This window comes from Ctenopharyngodon idella, chromosome 11, assembly GCF_019924925.1.
Source record: "Ctenopharyngodon idella isolate HZGC_01 chromosome 11, HZGC01, whole genome shotgun sequence".
In the NCBI taxonomy this organism is placed as follows: domain Eukaryota; kingdom Metazoa; phylum Chordata; class Actinopteri; order Cypriniformes; family Xenocyprididae; genus Ctenopharyngodon; species Ctenopharyngodon idella.
Genome location: NC_067230.1, coordinates 17,384,329 through 17,401,629, shown reverse-complemented (window position 1 = coordinate 17,401,629; position 17,301 = coordinate 17,384,329). Strand labels below are relative to the sequence as shown.

The 17,301-nt window shown below is 36.3% G+C and overlaps 2 protein-coding genes across 6 annotated transcripts in view; one reads left to right on the top strand and one right to left on the bottom strand.

Annotated features, from left to right (window-relative positions):
• Nucleotides 1-1,136: 1,136 nt before the first annotated feature.
• LOC127522863 (NACHT, LRR and PYD domains-containing protein 1 homolog) lies at nucleotides 1,137-12,277 on the top strand. Of its 2 annotated transcripts, XM_051913194.1 has the most exons (12): nucleotides 1,137-1,271; nucleotides 2,688-2,710; nucleotides 4,619-4,762; nucleotides 5,535-5,579; nucleotides 5,728-7,366; nucleotides 8,528-8,605; nucleotides 8,836-8,877; nucleotides 9,392-9,460; nucleotides 9,622-9,891; nucleotides 10,178-10,264; nucleotides 10,803-10,886; nucleotides 11,371-12,277. In XM_051913194.1, the coding sequence occupies exons 2-12, from the start codon at nucleotides 2,689-2,691 to the stop codon at nucleotides 11,399-11,401; spliced, it is 2,511 nt and encodes an 836-aa protein (XP_051769154.1). In that variant the 5' UTR covers nucleotides 1,137-1,271; nucleotide 2,688; the 3' UTR covers nucleotides 11,402-12,277. The 2 variants fall into 2 exon arrangements, with proteins under 2 accessions (XP_051769154.1, XP_051769155.1); XM_051913195.1 differs by lacking the exons at nucleotides 9,392-9,460; nucleotides 9,622-9,891; nucleotides 10,178-10,264; nucleotides 10,803-10,886; nucleotides 11,371-12,277 and having other exon boundaries at nucleotides 8,836-9,374.
• A 2,165-nt stretch (nucleotides 12,278-14,442) lies between these two features.
• The window catches only part of LOC127522862 (lysyl oxidase homolog 4-like), a 19,373-nt gene continuing 16,514 nt past the window's right edge, over nucleotides 14,443-17,301 (bottom strand). For all 4 annotated transcript variants that reach the window (XM_051913190.1, XM_051913189.1, XM_051913192.1 and 1 more), the window contains 2 exons: nucleotides 16,928-17,039; nucleotides 14,443-15,607 (listed from right to left, as the gene is read on the bottom strand). In XM_051913190.1, coding sequence (XP_051769150.1) covers nucleotides 15,537-15,607; nucleotides 16,928-17,039 — 183 coding nt within the window. In that variant the 3' untranslated portion in view covers nucleotides 14,443-15,536. The remainder of the gene's footprint in view (nucleotides 15,608-16,927; nucleotides 17,040-17,301) is intronic.

Here is a 17,301-nt window from a genome sequence, read left to right as displayed (position 1 = left end):
CACAGACAAACCAGAATTCATAAACCTGTACATGCCGATACAACAGTGACAAAACATTTCATTACCATCATAATAATAATAATAATACTGCATAATAATATCAAAGACTAAATGAGCCACTAAAATCAGCACCAGTGGCACGAGAAACAAACATCAGAGATGAGAGACGGTTGTGTTTGGATTCACACCGATGAAATATTATGAGAAACGCCGTCATTTTCTACAGCAGCGGTCCAAAACTAAGCATATTGTCTAATGAAAGTCACACAAGTAAATGCACATTTGCACATCTGTCACATTTTTTTTTAAAGCTTTAACAAAGTAACATCAAAACCTTTGCACATACATCTGTTTAGGGATCTTGCAGTCCTCCTGAGGTTAAAGTTAATATTTTAATAATTTCTGATGTTGGATAATGGTAACATGACATGCAGGTAAACAAATAAATCATCTTTTTAGTAAGTGTTTTATTTGGATTGTCTTTATTTTTACAGTTTTATGCTTTTCATCAACTCACCAACAAAAAAATGTATTGTAGCGCATATAAATATTAAGTTGCATTAAATAAATACATTTTACTGTGACAAGTTCGGAAGTAATTGCTTTATGAATGTAACTCAATATTCTTGAAGTCGCTGTTGTCCAAGAAAACTCATTGTTTTAAAGGTTTATGCACTTTATGATATGATCAATTATAAGTTGCATTGTTTATTATGATGACTACATTCTGTGCATGTTCAATTTCTATGAATCCCCGGTTCACAAGGACTTCAACTGACCAATAATCATAATTTATTCTGATCACAAATTCCTACATGAGCCTTGTCTGTGAATTCATGGGTTTAGGACTTAAAAGTGTATGTGGATAAGGCTGTTTGTGTTGATCAGATATCCCTAAAAACACCTGAGAACTGGAGCCAGATTACAGGGGGTAAAAGTGACTTTAGAATTATTTAAAAATATGTTCACAAAGGCTTTCAAAGAGATTAAGAGATCTGCCCTACCTTGTACAACAATTCTTGCAGGCGGATTTGAAGAACAATTTGTACTATGCACCTTTGGGGCCTCAAGTTCAGGTTCAACAGGTTTCTCATTTTTTTATAATTTAGGGTCTTGTAGTTGCAACTTCAAGCTCCGTCAACTTCAGTTACAGAAATGCAGTAGTAGAGGACAAACCTTTAGCACTGATATTAGTGGTTTTATTTAAAAAAAGAGATCAAACATAAACCAAATTACCAGGACCTGCAGAACTCCATTTTACAGAAGATCAGGTAACATTTCAACTTTTTTCTTTCTCAACAAAGAGCATAGTCATAAATCCTTTTTTTGTTTAGCTTCTATAAAGGTAATAACAAATGTATTTATGTACTGATTATTCATTGCTTTCACTTCTGAAACATATTAAAGATATATAGATTTATTTCCTTGAATGATTCCCATATCCTAAAAAGTTTTTTCAATTATTGTATGTTCTAAATTCTCTGATTGTAGTGTATCATTTGGAGATTGTTTGTTGAGGTTGCTAACGCCTTCATCAGCTTTGGGCAGTTTTTATAGATCTTATAAGTGGTTCCAGAAGGTCCTGGGCAGATCCTGTACAAGCTTTCTCCACCCCTGACCTTATTTCGTCCAGTGTAAAATCTGCCATGTTGAAGGGTGTGTGTGTGGCTTGAGTACTTGTAGATGGAAAGCACAATTCCCCAGTGTAATGTCCCTGTTGAAGTCGCCATGTGCCGGATTGCCTCTTTCATGCACATAATCTCCTTCTCAGCTCTAACCGTAGTTCATTCAGGGCTTCCTTCCCCACTTTGTCTGCTTTCCATCATCGTCTCCTAAATGATCTGAGTTATTTCTGCAACTCTGCAATCTGATGTTCACTCCAAAGGTGTCTAAGCATGTCTGATACACAACTTGTACCATCGTCTTGGTTGCATCTCCTCTCAAAATGTTATCCAGGGTAATGCGTAGGTCTTCACCCAGTTGCACCCGTCTGCGGTCTGATTATGCTGGTAGATTCAGCCTTGGCTTCCTCTCAAAGTCTTCTAGCCTTTCAGGCTCACCCCCTCGGAGCAGTTTCAGCACGGAGGTCCGGAGCACTGTGGTTTGCCTCCTGACCCCGATCTTCCACCGACTGACAAGTAGAGCTAATAAACATGCCGTTGACCGTGTGATCCGTCCTTACTGGCAGATTATCCCCCCTCCCCTCTTCGGTCTGCCTGGGGGTATTCTCTCTGTTTAGTAGAAAGTTAGAAATCAAAATTTGGAGTGTTTGGAAGTAAAAGCATCCTAAAATTAAAATAGTCTGAACTACAGACTATTGTAAATACTGTAAATACTTTCATACTTATTAGTATATCAATATATGGATCTATATGTGGGAATAGATGGACAGATAGGCTGACAGTCATTTACCTGTACAATTTGAAATTGTAAATAATGAGAAATTATCTGTCAAAACTGTAAATATTGCACAAAGGAAGGTGTACAGTAACAATTGGATATGATTGTCTTATTTCTGGTTGGACTTGGGATTGAATTTCTATTCTGATTTCAATTAGGAGCGAAACTGGAACTTTGCACAGTTACTTGAATATTAACTGCAGTATTGTATGTGAATGTAAATATCCCTGTTTTATTGTCTAATTGTGGTATTTCTTTTCTTTTCTTTTTTTTTTTTTTTTGCACAGAATGAGCTCGGACCCTCGTGACAGTATGTCAAACTTTGTTGTTTTAATAAAAACGTATTGGTTTTAGTTGTAACATGACTTAACCAGACAAGGCTAATGAACGTATGTTAGTCTCTCCTGTTATTGATCAACTTGTTAATTTTTAGTTTTACTCTTAAAAATGTTATGTAAAGTTTTTCTCTGCTCCTCAAGTTGTATACAAAGCTTCTTTAATTTGTGAATACTAAGTAAGTGGTGAATTTGATATGTTAGCCTAGAAACACAGTAGCAAACATATTTGTGGTCTGTCAAATTATGAGTTATGTTACAAACCTGATTCCAAAAAAGTTGGGACACTGTACAAATTGTGAATAAAAAAGGAATGCGATGATGTGGAAGTTTCAAATTTCAATATTTTATTCAGAATACAACATAGATGACATATCAAATGTTTAAACTGAAAAAAATGTATCATTTTAAGGGAAAAATAAGTTGATTTTAAATTTCATGGCATCAACACATCTCAAAAAAGTTGGGACAAGGCCATGTTTACCACTGTGTGGCATCCCCTCTTCTTTTTATAACAGTCTGCAATTGTCTGGGGACTGAGGAGACAAGTTGCTCAAGTTTAGGAATAGGAATGTTGTCCCATTCTTGTCTAATACAGGCTTCTAGTTGCTCAACTGTCTTAAGTCTTCTTTGTCGCATCTTCCTCTTTATGATGCGCCAAATGTTTTCTATGGGTGAAAGATCTGGACTGCAGGCTGGCCATTTCAGTACCCGGATCCTTCTTCTACGCAGCCATGATGTTGTAATTGATGCAGTATGTGGTCTGGCATTGTCATGTTGGAAAATGCAAGGTCTTCCCTGAAAGAGACGACGTCTGGATGGGAGCATATGTTGTTCTAGAACTTGGATATACCTTTCAGCATTGATGGTGCCTTTCCAGATGTGTAAGCTGCCCATGCCACACGCACTCATGCAACCCCATACCATCAGAGATGCAGGCTTCTGAACTGAGCGCTGATAACATCTTGGGTTGTCCTTGTCCTCTTTAGTCCGGATGACATGGCGTCCCAGTTTTCCAAAAAGAACTTCAAATTTTGATTCGTCTGACCACAGAACAGTTTTCCACTTTGCCACAGTCCATTTTAATTGAGCCTTGGCCCAGAGAAAACGCCTGCGCTTCTGGATCATGTTTAGATATGGCTTCTTTTTTGACCTATAGAGTTTTAGCCGGCAACGGCGAATGGCACGGTGGATTGTGTTCACCGACAATGTTTTCTGGAAGTATTCCTGAGCCCATGTTGTGATTTCCATTACAGTAGTATTCCTGTATGTGATGCAGTGCCGTCTAAGGGCCCGAAGATCACGGGCATCCAGTATGGTTTTCCGGCCTTGACCCTTACTCACAGAGATTGTTCCAGATTCTCTGAATCTTTGGATGATATTATGCACTGTAGATGATGATAACTTCAAACTCTTTGCAGTTTTTCTCTGAGAAACTCCTGATATTGCTCCACTATTTTTCGCCGCAGCATTGGGGGAATTGGTGATCCTCTGCCCATCTTGACTTCTGAGAGACACTGCCACTCTGAGAGGCTCTTTTTATACCCAATCATGTTGCCAATTGACCTAATAAGTTGCAAATTGGTCCTCCAGCTGTTCCTTATATGTACATTTAACTTTTCCGGCCTCTTATTGCTACCTGTCCCAACTTTTTTGGAATGTGTAGCTCTCATGAAATCCAAAATGAGCCAATATTTGGCATGACATTTCAAAATGTCTCACTTTCAACATTTGATATGTTATCTATATTCTATTGTGAATAAAATATAAGTTTATGAGATTTGTAAATTATTGCATTCCTTTTTTATTCACAATTTGCACAGTGTCCCAACTTTTTTGGAATCGGGTTTGTATATTGCCTAAATTTTCCCCTTGTCATTTAGAGTTTCGCAGTAACAAAAAACATTCCAGATCTCCCGCTGGTCCAAATGTCAGCGCTGCAGCTCGGAGTGGAGGCCATGTTACAGCACCTGTACTCGCTAACAATACGATAACAGGCAATGTTCACATCATACATAATGCACCTGGTAAGTAATATATATATATATATATATATATATATATATATATATACACAGTACCAGTCAAAAGTTTAGAAACATTACTATTTTTAATGTTTTTGAAAGAGTCTCTTTTGCTCACCAAGGCTGTATTTATTTGGTCAAAAATACAGAAAACACAGTAATATTGTAAAATATTATTACAATTTAAAATACAGTATTCTATTTTAATATACTTTAATATATAATTCATGAATTTTCAGCATCATTACTCCAGTCTTCAGTGTCACATGATCTTCAGAAATCATTCTAATATGCTGATTTATTATCAGTGTTGGAAACAGTTGTGCTGCTTAATATTATTTTATAACCTGTGATACTTTTTTCAGGATTCTTTGATGAACAGAATTTATTCAAAATAGAAATCTTTTCTAACAATATGTCTTTACTATCACTTACTATCAATTTAACACACCCTAATACATCCAAAGTATTAATTATTTTATTTTTATTATGCTGTGTTTTTTAACATTTTATTCATCAAAGAATCCTGAAAAAAGTATCACAGGTTATAAAAAAAAAAATGTTAAGCAGCACAAATTACACTTTACTATATATTCACATAGAAAACAGCTGATTTACATTGTAAAAATATTTCACTGTTTTTACTGTATTTTTGATCAAATAAATGCAGCCTTGCTGAGCAGAAAATTAAAAATAAATTCCAAGCTTTTGACCAGTACTGTATGTATATATGAAATGTGCACATTTTTCAGTATTCAGTGTTAATGTTCTCCAGGTGCTGCTGGGTATCACACACACTCTGAGAAAACTCAAACCTCAGGTGACTGATGAATTTTATAGTAATACTTTTAAACATTGCACCCCTTCCACCTCATAATTTAGTTAGTATTTTCCTCCTGATCTGAAATTTCTTACTAATCAGAATTTCTAAAATCCACTAACTCTTTGTACATTGACTGTTTCTACAGAAATCAAACCAGTGATTCACAAATATAAGAAGCTGATCTGCAGTGAGTATCAGTATGTGAGCGAGTATAACTCACTGCCTGGTGAAGCGGTGCTGCTGTCTGAGCGCTTCACACAACCTCTGATCATTCCGAAATACAGAGATCAGAAAGAGAGAGAAGAAGAGATCTGCTCCAGCTTCAGCTCCAGGAGCAGTGATGGATCTGTCCATCTGAACTCTCTGTTCGATCCAGATAGTCGCAGAATCAATCCTAGAGCTGTTATACTGCAGGGGAATTCTGGGAATGGGAAATCCTTCACTGTGCAGAAGATCATGATGGACTGGGCATCTGATGACCTCTACAAAGGGCGGTTTAATATTGTCTTCCACTTAAAGTGTAAAGAAATAAATCGCTTGTCTGGAAAAAAGAGTTTAGTGGAGATCTTGAGCTACAGCTGCAGTTTAAAATCAGATCAGATCTCACAGATTTTACAGCAGACGCCAGAGAAGGTGCTTTTCATCATTGACGGATTTGATGAGCTGAGACTCACCCAGGACGGATATCCCGAGTCACCACACACCGATCTGCGTAAAAGAGCCCCAGCTGAGGTCATTCTCTGTGCTTTGTTGAGGGGTCGAATCCTGCCAGAGTCCTTCCTGCTGGTCACCACCAGATCTACAGCTACAGACACACTGAGCAGACTGCTCAAAGGACCTCAGGGATTCACAGAGATTATGGGGTTTTCAAAAAAGGGGGTCAAGGAGTACTTCCAGAGATTCTTCCGGAATGAGGAATTCTTCAGGAAAGCTTATGAATATGTGGAGGCAAATGAAACCCTCATCACCGCCTGCTCCATCCCTGTTATCTGCTGGATCATCTGCACTGTTATGCGAGAGAGATTCAGTGACGGCTCAGGTTTAACAAGCGGACTTGAAACCACCACCTCCATCTACGTTGACTTTGTGTCCACTCTACTGGAGCATCACTGCCAGGGTCTGAGTCAGTCCGTCCCGACCCTGCTGAGGAGTCTGGGTCAGATGGCAGAGAAAGGGATGCTGGAAAAGCAAGTCTTGTTGGATGAGAAGACTGTTTATGAAATGGTTTCAGACCCTGCTGGCAGTCCATTCCTGAGTAAGTTCCTCTTTAAGAGAAGAATCCGCCAGGAGATGATGTTCAGTTTCATGCATCTCAGCTTTCAGGAGTTTTTCACGGCTCTGTACTACGTCTCACTGGATGAAAATGAGTTTAAGGAGAAATTCACAAAGGTGTGTTTGAAGGGACGATTTGGAGCTGTAGTGAAGTTTCTTTTTGGTCTAATGAATGAGGATGTTAGGCACACGCTTAAGAGCAAACATGGTGTGTTTGCTTGTCCGAACACACAGAACATTCTGAAAGAATGGCTCTTCGAATACAGTCATTCTCTCGACACTCTTCATCATCTCTTTGAGCTCCACGAAGAAAGTTTTGTGAAAGAAGTTCTGAATGAGAAGAACAGTGTTTCTGTTCGGTATACACGTCTAAGAAGAACAGACTGCTGGGCCCTGCTGTACTGCGGTCAGTGCTGTCAGAGCATAAAAGAATTGAGTCTCCATGGATGCGATTTAACACCTGAAAAATTGGCTATGATTCTGCCGGTGCTCCACAAGTTTGAGAAAGTAGAGTAAGTATTCTGGTCCAAAACACACCCTTGGTGAACTCAAAAAGTAGGTATAAAAAGTCTACAAATCCCTTTGCAGCTTTTTGAGATGTAAAAAAAAAGTGTTAGTTCACCCAAAAATGAAATTTCTGTCATTAATTACTCACCCTCATGTTGTTCCACACCTGTAAGACCTTCATTCATCTTCAGAACACAAATGAAGATATTTTTGATCAAATCCAATGGCTCAGTGAGGCCTGCATAGCCAGCAATAACACTCCCTTTTTCAATGCCCAGAAAGCTTCTAAAAACATATTTAAATCAGTTCATGTGACTACAGTGGTTCAACCTTAATATTATAAAGTGACTAGAATACTTTTTGTGCGCCAAAAATAACAAAATAGCAACTTTATTCAACAATATCCAGTGAAGGACGATTTCAAAACACTGCTTCATGAAGCTTCGAAGCTTTACGAATCATTTGTTTCGAATCAGTGGTTCAGAGCGCCAAAATCACATGATTTCAGTAAACAAGGCTTCGTTACGTCATAAGTGTTTTAAAACTTCAATAGTTCACGTGACTTTGGCAGTTTGATACGCGCTCCGAACCACTGATTCAAAACAAAAGATTCGTAAAGAATATGTATCAAAGGTGGAAAAACATCTGACATGATTTTAAGTGGGTCTATGTAGACTTTTACACCCGCTGTAATCAGGTGTAGTGACCTACCTTCCTACTTTTGCTATTTTCAACCTATGTTAGAAAAAAAGCTGTTGAAGGGTGATGTTTTATTTATTTATCTGACTTCATTAATCTGACTCCAAGATTGTTGTTTGTGTATAGACCTTATTCACCGAAGAAACAAGCGCGCAGCCATCTTTAGAATTTTGTCTTTGAACTTCTGTGTTTTTGTGGTAGCTCTGTCTATGGCATCATGTAGTAATTGTATGGTTAACGAATGTTATCATGAGCATTGTACAGTTTTAAGCGGATGTCATAACAAATGCCAGTAGACATGGGAAAATTTTAAATCGAGCGGTTCATTCCAAACTCCGTAATCTTTCTTCATGCTGTGGAAAGCCAAACCGGAAGATTAGGGTTAGGAAGACAACGAGCGCGGGGCTAGAAAAGATCAACGTGAAATATAGTCTTCTTAATTGCTTATATTTAATTTGATTTTAAAGGTTGACTCCAGAATCACATTCTGATTTGGTTGTTGTAATTCATGCTGTCTTGAGGAGACGGACACTGAGCTCACAGAGGTAATTTCTTTTTTATACCAGGCTAACACACACACACACACACACACACACACACACACACACACACACACACACACAAACACACACACACACACACACACACACACACACACACACACACACACACACACACACACACACACACACACAATGCTCAGATGTTCAGTGTTTTTTTTTTTTTTTTAAAGTTTAATGTCTTAGAGACTGTTTATCTTTTTGTGCCTTTGCAGAGTTGAAATTGAGGCACCCATGTTTATCCGTGAAGGTCCCAGGTAAAGAAAATTTCCCCTGTTCATGCATAATTTAAGTTTTCAAGATTCTCATTATTTACAGTGTGGTACAAATGAAGCACCTTGGGTTCAATGGAGTCGGAATGAACACTGAACATATTAAACTCAAAATTTTATACAGTTTTCTCTGTAAATAATAGTTAATAGTTTTCTCTGTTGTAAATAAGGTTTCATTCAAAATATAAATTAAGGCTAATATTTGACGTGGTTTTTCTAATGTAGAGAGTATGTTAATTTATATGATAGCCTACAGTGCTCAGCGTAAATGAGTACACCCCCTTTGAAAAGTAACATTTTGCTCAAACGCGTCCAGTCAGAGCCAGTTGTGTTCAGTCAGCGATTACAGTCGGTGTTTAAATTCCGTGTGTAAGTATTTAAATCTGCTTTTGTCGCAGGAAACAGTCGCTGTGTGTTGAGCTCAGTGTAAGAATGTTTTAGCTAGTCATTAAATGTGTGCCCGGCTTTAGAGACTGATTTTCTATATTTGTCTATGCAGAGGAGAGGTTGATAAATGTACCAACTATAGTACATCAGTTGATTTGTCAATCAGCGAAGAACTGTCCAGGTAAAGAAAAAGATCCCCCTTTCAAGCATAACAATTTTTTATTGGTAATGATATTGAAAGACATTTTTTTAAAAATGTACTGAAAAAACTTTAACGATGCAATTAATGATGCAGTAATAGCTGCTATTAAACTACTAACTCTGTCCTTAATTGCTTTTTAGCATCCATATACATACAAACAGAACCGTTATGCCTGAATTCACCCTCACGTTTCTACAATCCAGTATAATTAACTTTGACTGGACAAACATCTTTCGAGAAATTCAAACTTGGACAGAAATTAAAGACTGGACCGAAGATATGCCACTGCTCTCCCTCCAATCTTTGCCTGGATTGAAAAAGATGGAACTGAGTGTGTACAATCTGACTAAGCATTGCATTAGTCAAATCATCTCTCTCAGTGAAAACTGCCCGAGTCTGAGTGAACTCAGGTAAGAGATGACCTCATCATGAAATCACTCGTGCATTGATATGCATATACATTTTTGAAAATATCAGAGACAAATTATCTCATGCTAAGGTAACAAAGAGGAAATCACTTTTAACTAAACAAAGGACTTGTCAGAAATACAAAGACCCTCATCCAGATTTGTGTCAATTCAGACGTACAATATTACACAGTGGAACAAAATCCTGTAGCACAAGACATGGCAAAGAATGAATATATATATATATATAAGCTGTCTGTGTAAATGTGTGAATATGTTCATACTGTAGGATAAATTGTGAGCATGTTCCAGAGGATGGACTCGAGGCTTTGCAGAAGTCACACTCAAGGCCAGACTGTGCACTGACATTTCAATGGTTTGTACTGCATTATAATGTTTACAAATATCTCATCTCATTTTTATTATTTTATGTTTTTTATATGTGCTCTTAATTTGAAGGAATATAACTACAGAAAACTGTCTGCATTTTTACATAGTTAATAAAACATTGTTTAATATGTTTTTAAAGTTATTTTAAATATGAGGACTCATAAAATGTCCTCATATTTCATGTTTACGTCGTAATACCAGTGTAATACCCATGGCATTATACACATAAATCACAAAAATGCACGCACCCAAACACACACGTACACACACTCACAAACACACAAACACACTCGCACATTTTCAATAATGATCATTCTGTATGAATTATGAGCTTGTTTCTTTATGAACGAGTTTCTTCCCCACAAGGTCACAATTCATTGGTATTACTACCTTTTTGGGGACATTTATATATATATATATATATATATATATATTTATATATATATTGTACTGTAAAAGATAAAACACATAAAATACATCAGCACATCTCTGTGTTTGTTATTTGTTATAAACATACTGTACAGCATGCCTAACTTCATCCAACGTGGGACAATTTATCGGAAAATGTATCTGAATGCAGAGGGCTTTTCTATGGAGGCCTGGCAACCGTAAGTTGACCATCTCTCCACACATCTGCTGCTATTCTGGGTCTGTTTGATGGTGAAAGACTGAAAGGTGCTGTTATTTTCTGTTTTTGATAAACATTTACTGTTAATAATAGCCTACTACTGGTTACATTTTGAATTTTAACTGCATTGACTTTTTTGGGATGACCTATAAAAATGAATGTCTACTTTTTTGGCTATGAAATATTTAGCATTTTTCCTATTTTATATTATTTTCATATTCAATTCAATTTAATTTCCTACCGTTTTGGAGAGAAATATAGTCGTATAGCAGTCATGGCACATTTTCACTTTTGAGGGGTTTGAGTGATTATTATTCATCTCTAAACCCCTTTATCTTAACCGCTCTGCTTAACCGTCAGTCTTGCACATCCGCCATGTTTGTAGTTTTTTAACACTGTTTATTCGTGTTTGTAGTTCTAATCGACTTGTCGTTAAAACATTAAAAACTTGATTTTCACTACAGGGGGACTGTAAGATCCTTGTTTCCAAATTAAGCTACAGAATGAAAACTAGGAGTGAACTAGACGACTGTCCTCAGACCTGTGGATGGAGATTTGGAGCGTCATTCTCTTTTCACTAAAGCAATGTAAATATTATGTATGCATGTCTTAACTTTGTTTTGACAGTAGAACATTTAATGTGCATAACTTATATCATGTAAAAAAATAATATGATACTTGATTTTATGCACCTGTACCCAGCGTGGTTTTGTTTGTGTACACTTTTTTATATATAATTCTGAGGATGTCTACCACAAGCATATTAAGTGTAAAACATAAATGTATAATCTCATTAAGCAATAGTATTTATGTGCATAAAGTATGTTTCATAATTGACAGTAACAACAGATCAATTTCTTTTGATGTTTAATTATGCGTTAAAGATTGCTTAATACTTAAATCACATTTAATCTGTTGATTTGATTCAGAATTATTATTTGCCCTTAGAAGGTACAGTATCGTACAGACAAGTGACAATGACGTCATGAGGGCGTGGAAACCGTTTATTTGTGTGTTAAAGATAAAGAATTGTAAAGTCAGAATGTTTTAAGTTGAGAAGGAGAAGGAAAGTAGAGAAGTGTTCAAACATTTATTAGTTTACAAATAATGTGTTATGAATGCAAGTATGATTTAGGATTGCTGTATTTTAAGTTGCCTAGAAATTTGACTTTCGTAGACAATTTGCTTTCTAACATTTCTAGATGAAAAGACATTATGGAAGCTTATGTGATGATTTAAGTTTATCCCTAAAGAGGTCATGAACTGCATTGTTTTATTGTTTTATAATGTTTCCTGGGGTGCACTTATAATGTTAGTATGATTTTTACGTCAAAAATCATCATAATTTAGAAATAAAAGGCATTTTTCCTACCCTGATTTTATCCTCTGATTTGAACGCTCTGTTTTAAGGGGCGTGTCTCTGTGAGACTTCAGTGGAAACGCCCACTGCTGTGATTGGCTGAAGTCTTTCCATTTGAAATAGACAAGTATTACTCTCTCGAAAACTTTTAGCACAATTTTACTATTGCAGCTCTCAAGGTTAACTAATCGTCAAAAGTGTTGATTATAGCATTATATTTAGATCGTGGCATGAAAGGTTGCAGTGATGAACATTGTAGTCGATCACAGACGTGTTGTTGAGATCATGAAAGCAGTGATCTCGTCATTGAAATCAATTTCTGCACACTAACGAATGCTTTCATCATAACTAACAGTGCAAATGCTATATAACTAAGAGATTCGTTGAAGTCCAGAACTCAGTCACTGATAAACTCTGTTTGATTGACAGCTCCAGTGATTGTAAAGGGAGCGTTCTTTGATCGCTTTCTATATATAATTTAATCACAGTTTAAATAACAGATTATTTTCATCCGACTAAGAGAAACAAGGTGAAGTTGAGCGTTTAGTCACTGTTTTTTTTTAATTCCCCAGTTGGCTAACGGATGCTTTTGGGAAACGCACCTCTGGACCATGCAGTGGAAAAGCGCCATTAGTTCAAGTTCATTTGTGCTTTTGTCACTTGAGGCACAAGTTATGATTTTACGTTATGTTGTGTATATCTGATTAATCTGAAATGCTGGCAAAAAGTTGCCCTTAGAGACATGCCAAGTATGGAAATAATGCTGGATCTCAGGTCGCTGCTCCCTCAGGAAGGATGGTGATCTGTGATGATTGCACCAGCTCTTAACCCTGCTGATTCCAGGAACTGAAGACTTCTCAAAAAACCTTCGTGTTCCATGTGACGACTTCCACACACTTCATTACTCTGAGAGAAGAAAAAAATTGAGCAATTTAGCACTGTAAGACAGGCAAATGTTTTGAGACATAAAGGCCTGGCCTTCTCCAACATTGTGTTTTGTTCAGACCTCCAGTGCCGTAAGATTGTTGGCTGGAGAACCTTTTGATGATTAAAAAATGTCCTGGGACATATACATTCCAGACGGAGAGCTGACAGTACCTAGAAGATATCACATGACATAAGCAGAAAACATTTTCAACAATGACCATTTTATACAATTCTCAAATCTGGCTGCCATCAGACCGCCTTCCATATTCAAACATATTCAACGAAAAAACAGAACTGGCGACGCGTCAGTTAAGCTTTTTTCAGTAAGTTGAATAGTGAAGGCGGTCTGGCGGAAGCCAAATATTTTACTTCATAACTTGTTAAATATGGATATTTATTAAGCCCCGGAGCCGTGTGGAGTACGTTTACAGTGGATGGATGTGGACGAGACACTTTCTTCAGCTCATACTTGTGCGCATGCACCAGAGTCCACGAGAGGGCGCCAGAGGATCCATGAACGAGCAGTGTAAACACTGGTAAAATACATAAATAAAAAATAAGATTAAACTACATTTGATTAAAGTAGAACAATTAAAATTAACATTGTATTTAAATGAATATATAATGAATAAATACAATAGATTAAAATAAATTGATTAAATAAACTGATTTAAAATAAAATATTTAAATAAAATAATTTAATTTAAACAAATCAATTTAATTAAAGTAAAACAAGACATTTTATTTCAATAATAAACAATAAATTAATAAATTGATTCAAATAAATAAATACAATTTGATTTAAATAAAAATAGCTATCTAAAAACATCTGATTAATATATTTAAAATGATTAAGATAAATAAAATTTGATTTATATAAAAAATGAGAAAAAAAGCCACATAAAACCTGATTTAAAATAAAGAAAGCATTGTAAAATGTAAAAATAAATAAATAGAAATAAGATTTAACTAATTAAAAGTAGGCCTAACAGAAAAAACCCAATGATGTAATAGAAACCAAATATTTTACACATCGAATATTAATTTTTCAGTGTAGGTGAAAATATATCAGTGTCATATAAATTTGAGGATGATCGTGTTCAGGATCCGAGGATGTAAGAAGATAAAAACACTGAGAAGATCCATCAGGAATGAAGTGAATCACTTTATGAACGAATGAACAGATTCAGAGATGAACTATATATATATATATATATATATGGCTTTATGTGTGAAGTTGGATCCACAGTTGAAGTCAGTCATTCTTTATTATCATCAATCTCCAGGTACATACAGTATGAAACATCAGATTTCTTGTGTTAGACATGAGAAGTTTATTTTTCAAGTATTGAAGCACAATCTGTAAAACTCGACTGACCGACTGTTTCTCTTCATAGAGAGAATGATTTTAATAAACTGAGGTCAGATGAACACCAGAAACACAGACAAACCAGAATTCATAAACCTGTACATGCCGATACAACAGTGACAAAACATTTCATTACCATCATAATAATAATAATAATACTGCATAATAATATCAAAGACTAAATGAGCCACTAAAATCAGCACCAGTGGCACGAGAAACAAACATCAGAGATGAGAGACGGTTGTGTTTGGATTCACACCGATGAAATATTATGAGAAACGCCAGTGATTCTCAACCTCGACACACAATATTCAACAATAATTATGATTCAGATTCTTTAAGTTTTGATCAGTTGCAAGAACTTCAATAAAAACAATACTTACTGAAGGGAAAAAATATTATTTTAACTTATATCTTAAGGTTGTTTTTTTTTTTTGCATTTAAATTCATAGTAAGATTATTTCAATGTATTAATGACACTTTGTTAAATTAAATACTGGTTGAGAATCACTGATCTCTATTTTCTCCAACAGACCAAAATAAAAATAAAATAAAACATCATGTGTGAATCACAATATTAAAATCACGAGCACAAGAAGGACAGTTTCAACTGTTTACTTCGAAAACAATGTAGTGAATTCATGACTGATGTTCAATATTAGTGTTTTTTATTTTGAGGCATTTTTCTTCCTATGAATCTCGAGTGGCTGATGAAGATTAAACTCATCAACACGCTCACGTAACATCTGTAACATCTGTAACACACACAAACTCCTTCATTATAACTGCAGAAAGTTCTCCTGATTCACCAACAGCATCAATACTGGCCGAAATGAACACGTGACTGAGTGAACTGTAAACGCCCCCTGCCCGTCAATCATCACACTAGCCCCACCCACTCCCCATCAATCACACAGACTCCACCCTCCGCCGGCGAGAGGAGAGGATTTCAGCCTGTCGTTCCACGGGATTCATCACAGGAAGTTGTTTGAAATCTGACGCTGGTGTTCAAACAGGTCCTCTATCTCTGCGCTGTACGCATCACCTGTGAGACAGGAAACATGTGACGGCTCGTGTCATTTTCACATCAAACACTCTGAACTGCGAACAGATACAGATACACTAGCTACATATATATGACTATTAATAGAGAAACGCACGAGCTCTCTGAAGATTAATAATGTAAATAATGATCGGTGAAGTGACTGTATGAAATTCAAAATTCAGTAACCTCAAGAGACCTCGCTTTTAACTTTAGAATTACAACATTTTCGGCCACATTCAGCACAAAATAACGATTTAAAACATATTGTGTGTTCTTATTATGATTATTACGGTAATAATTACGGTAGAGTATCAGACACAGAAACACCAATGTCTGTAAACTCCTCCGTACGAAACAAAAGATGTTCTTACGAAAATATTTGTAAACTTTTTCAGGAATTGCACTTAGCTATGGAAGCAGCACGGAATAAAAATAAAAAAGGTAATAGCGACTTTTTTTTCTTCCAAAAACAGACTTTTTTCTTAGAATTGTGAGATATAAAGTCAGAACTGTGAAATATAAACTCGCAGTTTGATAAATAAAGAACAGTAAGATAAAAAGTCGCAATTGCCTTTTGAATTGCGAGTTTATTTCTCAATTCTGACTTTTTCCTCTCGCAATTTTGAGTTTATATTTCGCAATTCAGACTTATTTCTCAAATTGTGAGATATAAACTTGGAACAGCGAGAAAAAATGTCAGAATTGTGAGATGAAAAAGTCGAAATTACTTTTTTATTTTTTATTCTGTGGTGTAAACAAGCTTCGATATACAGGCACATCTTATGAGCCTCTGAGGGACCGTTTGCATGACACCATCTTCAACGAAAAACGTAAAAATTTTTATGTGTAAAACAAACTTTTGAAAACAGGTTTCAAAGTGCATGTTTTTGAAAACAAACCGTTATCATCTCTGTGTAAACTACAAAAAACATGTGAATTTGTGAAAACGGTGTCATCGTGTGTTACATGTTCAGTCTATAGGCGTGTAGTGTTTCTTTACCGAGTGACATCGCCATCTACTGGCCAGGCAGCAGAATACAGCGATTTTAGTTGTTTTCATGGATCCGTGTGAACGGGGATTGTTTTGACATTGTTGTCATCTGTACGCGAAAAACACAAAGGAAATCTTTTCCAGTTTTAGTACATCATTGTTATATAAACGAAACCTAAGAATTTATCTGAAGAAATGTCTTAATTTCCCCCTGATTTTCAATATTTAAACCTTTCAAACAATATAATGAAGATCTCTACATTTTCTGAAGAAGAATGATTATGATGCATAAACTGGTGAGTGTAGATCAGAGGAGATGATGCGCTCACCCGTGTGGCAGCCGTACAGATACACGCGTCCACCGTCGTAGCGGCAGCGGCAGCGCATCACGTTGTTCTGGAAGTCGGACTCGGCCATATCCAGAGACGGGTTCACCTCCACCTGCGGCACAAACACATCATCTGTTTCCATCTCACAGAACCAGAGAAATACATTTCATCATCTTTAATGACATTTTCCCTCCCACATACGTCCTCATAAAAACAGCGAAGGGTTTATGGAAACGGTTTTCTGCCTAATTTGTGGCAACGAGTCGAACTTCATCAAGGTTTAATTTAGTTCTGCTGGAACTACTGATGTAAGACGCACACGAGACACAAACGCGGGTTATTTCAGTCACGGATGGAATGGAAAGATTACTCTG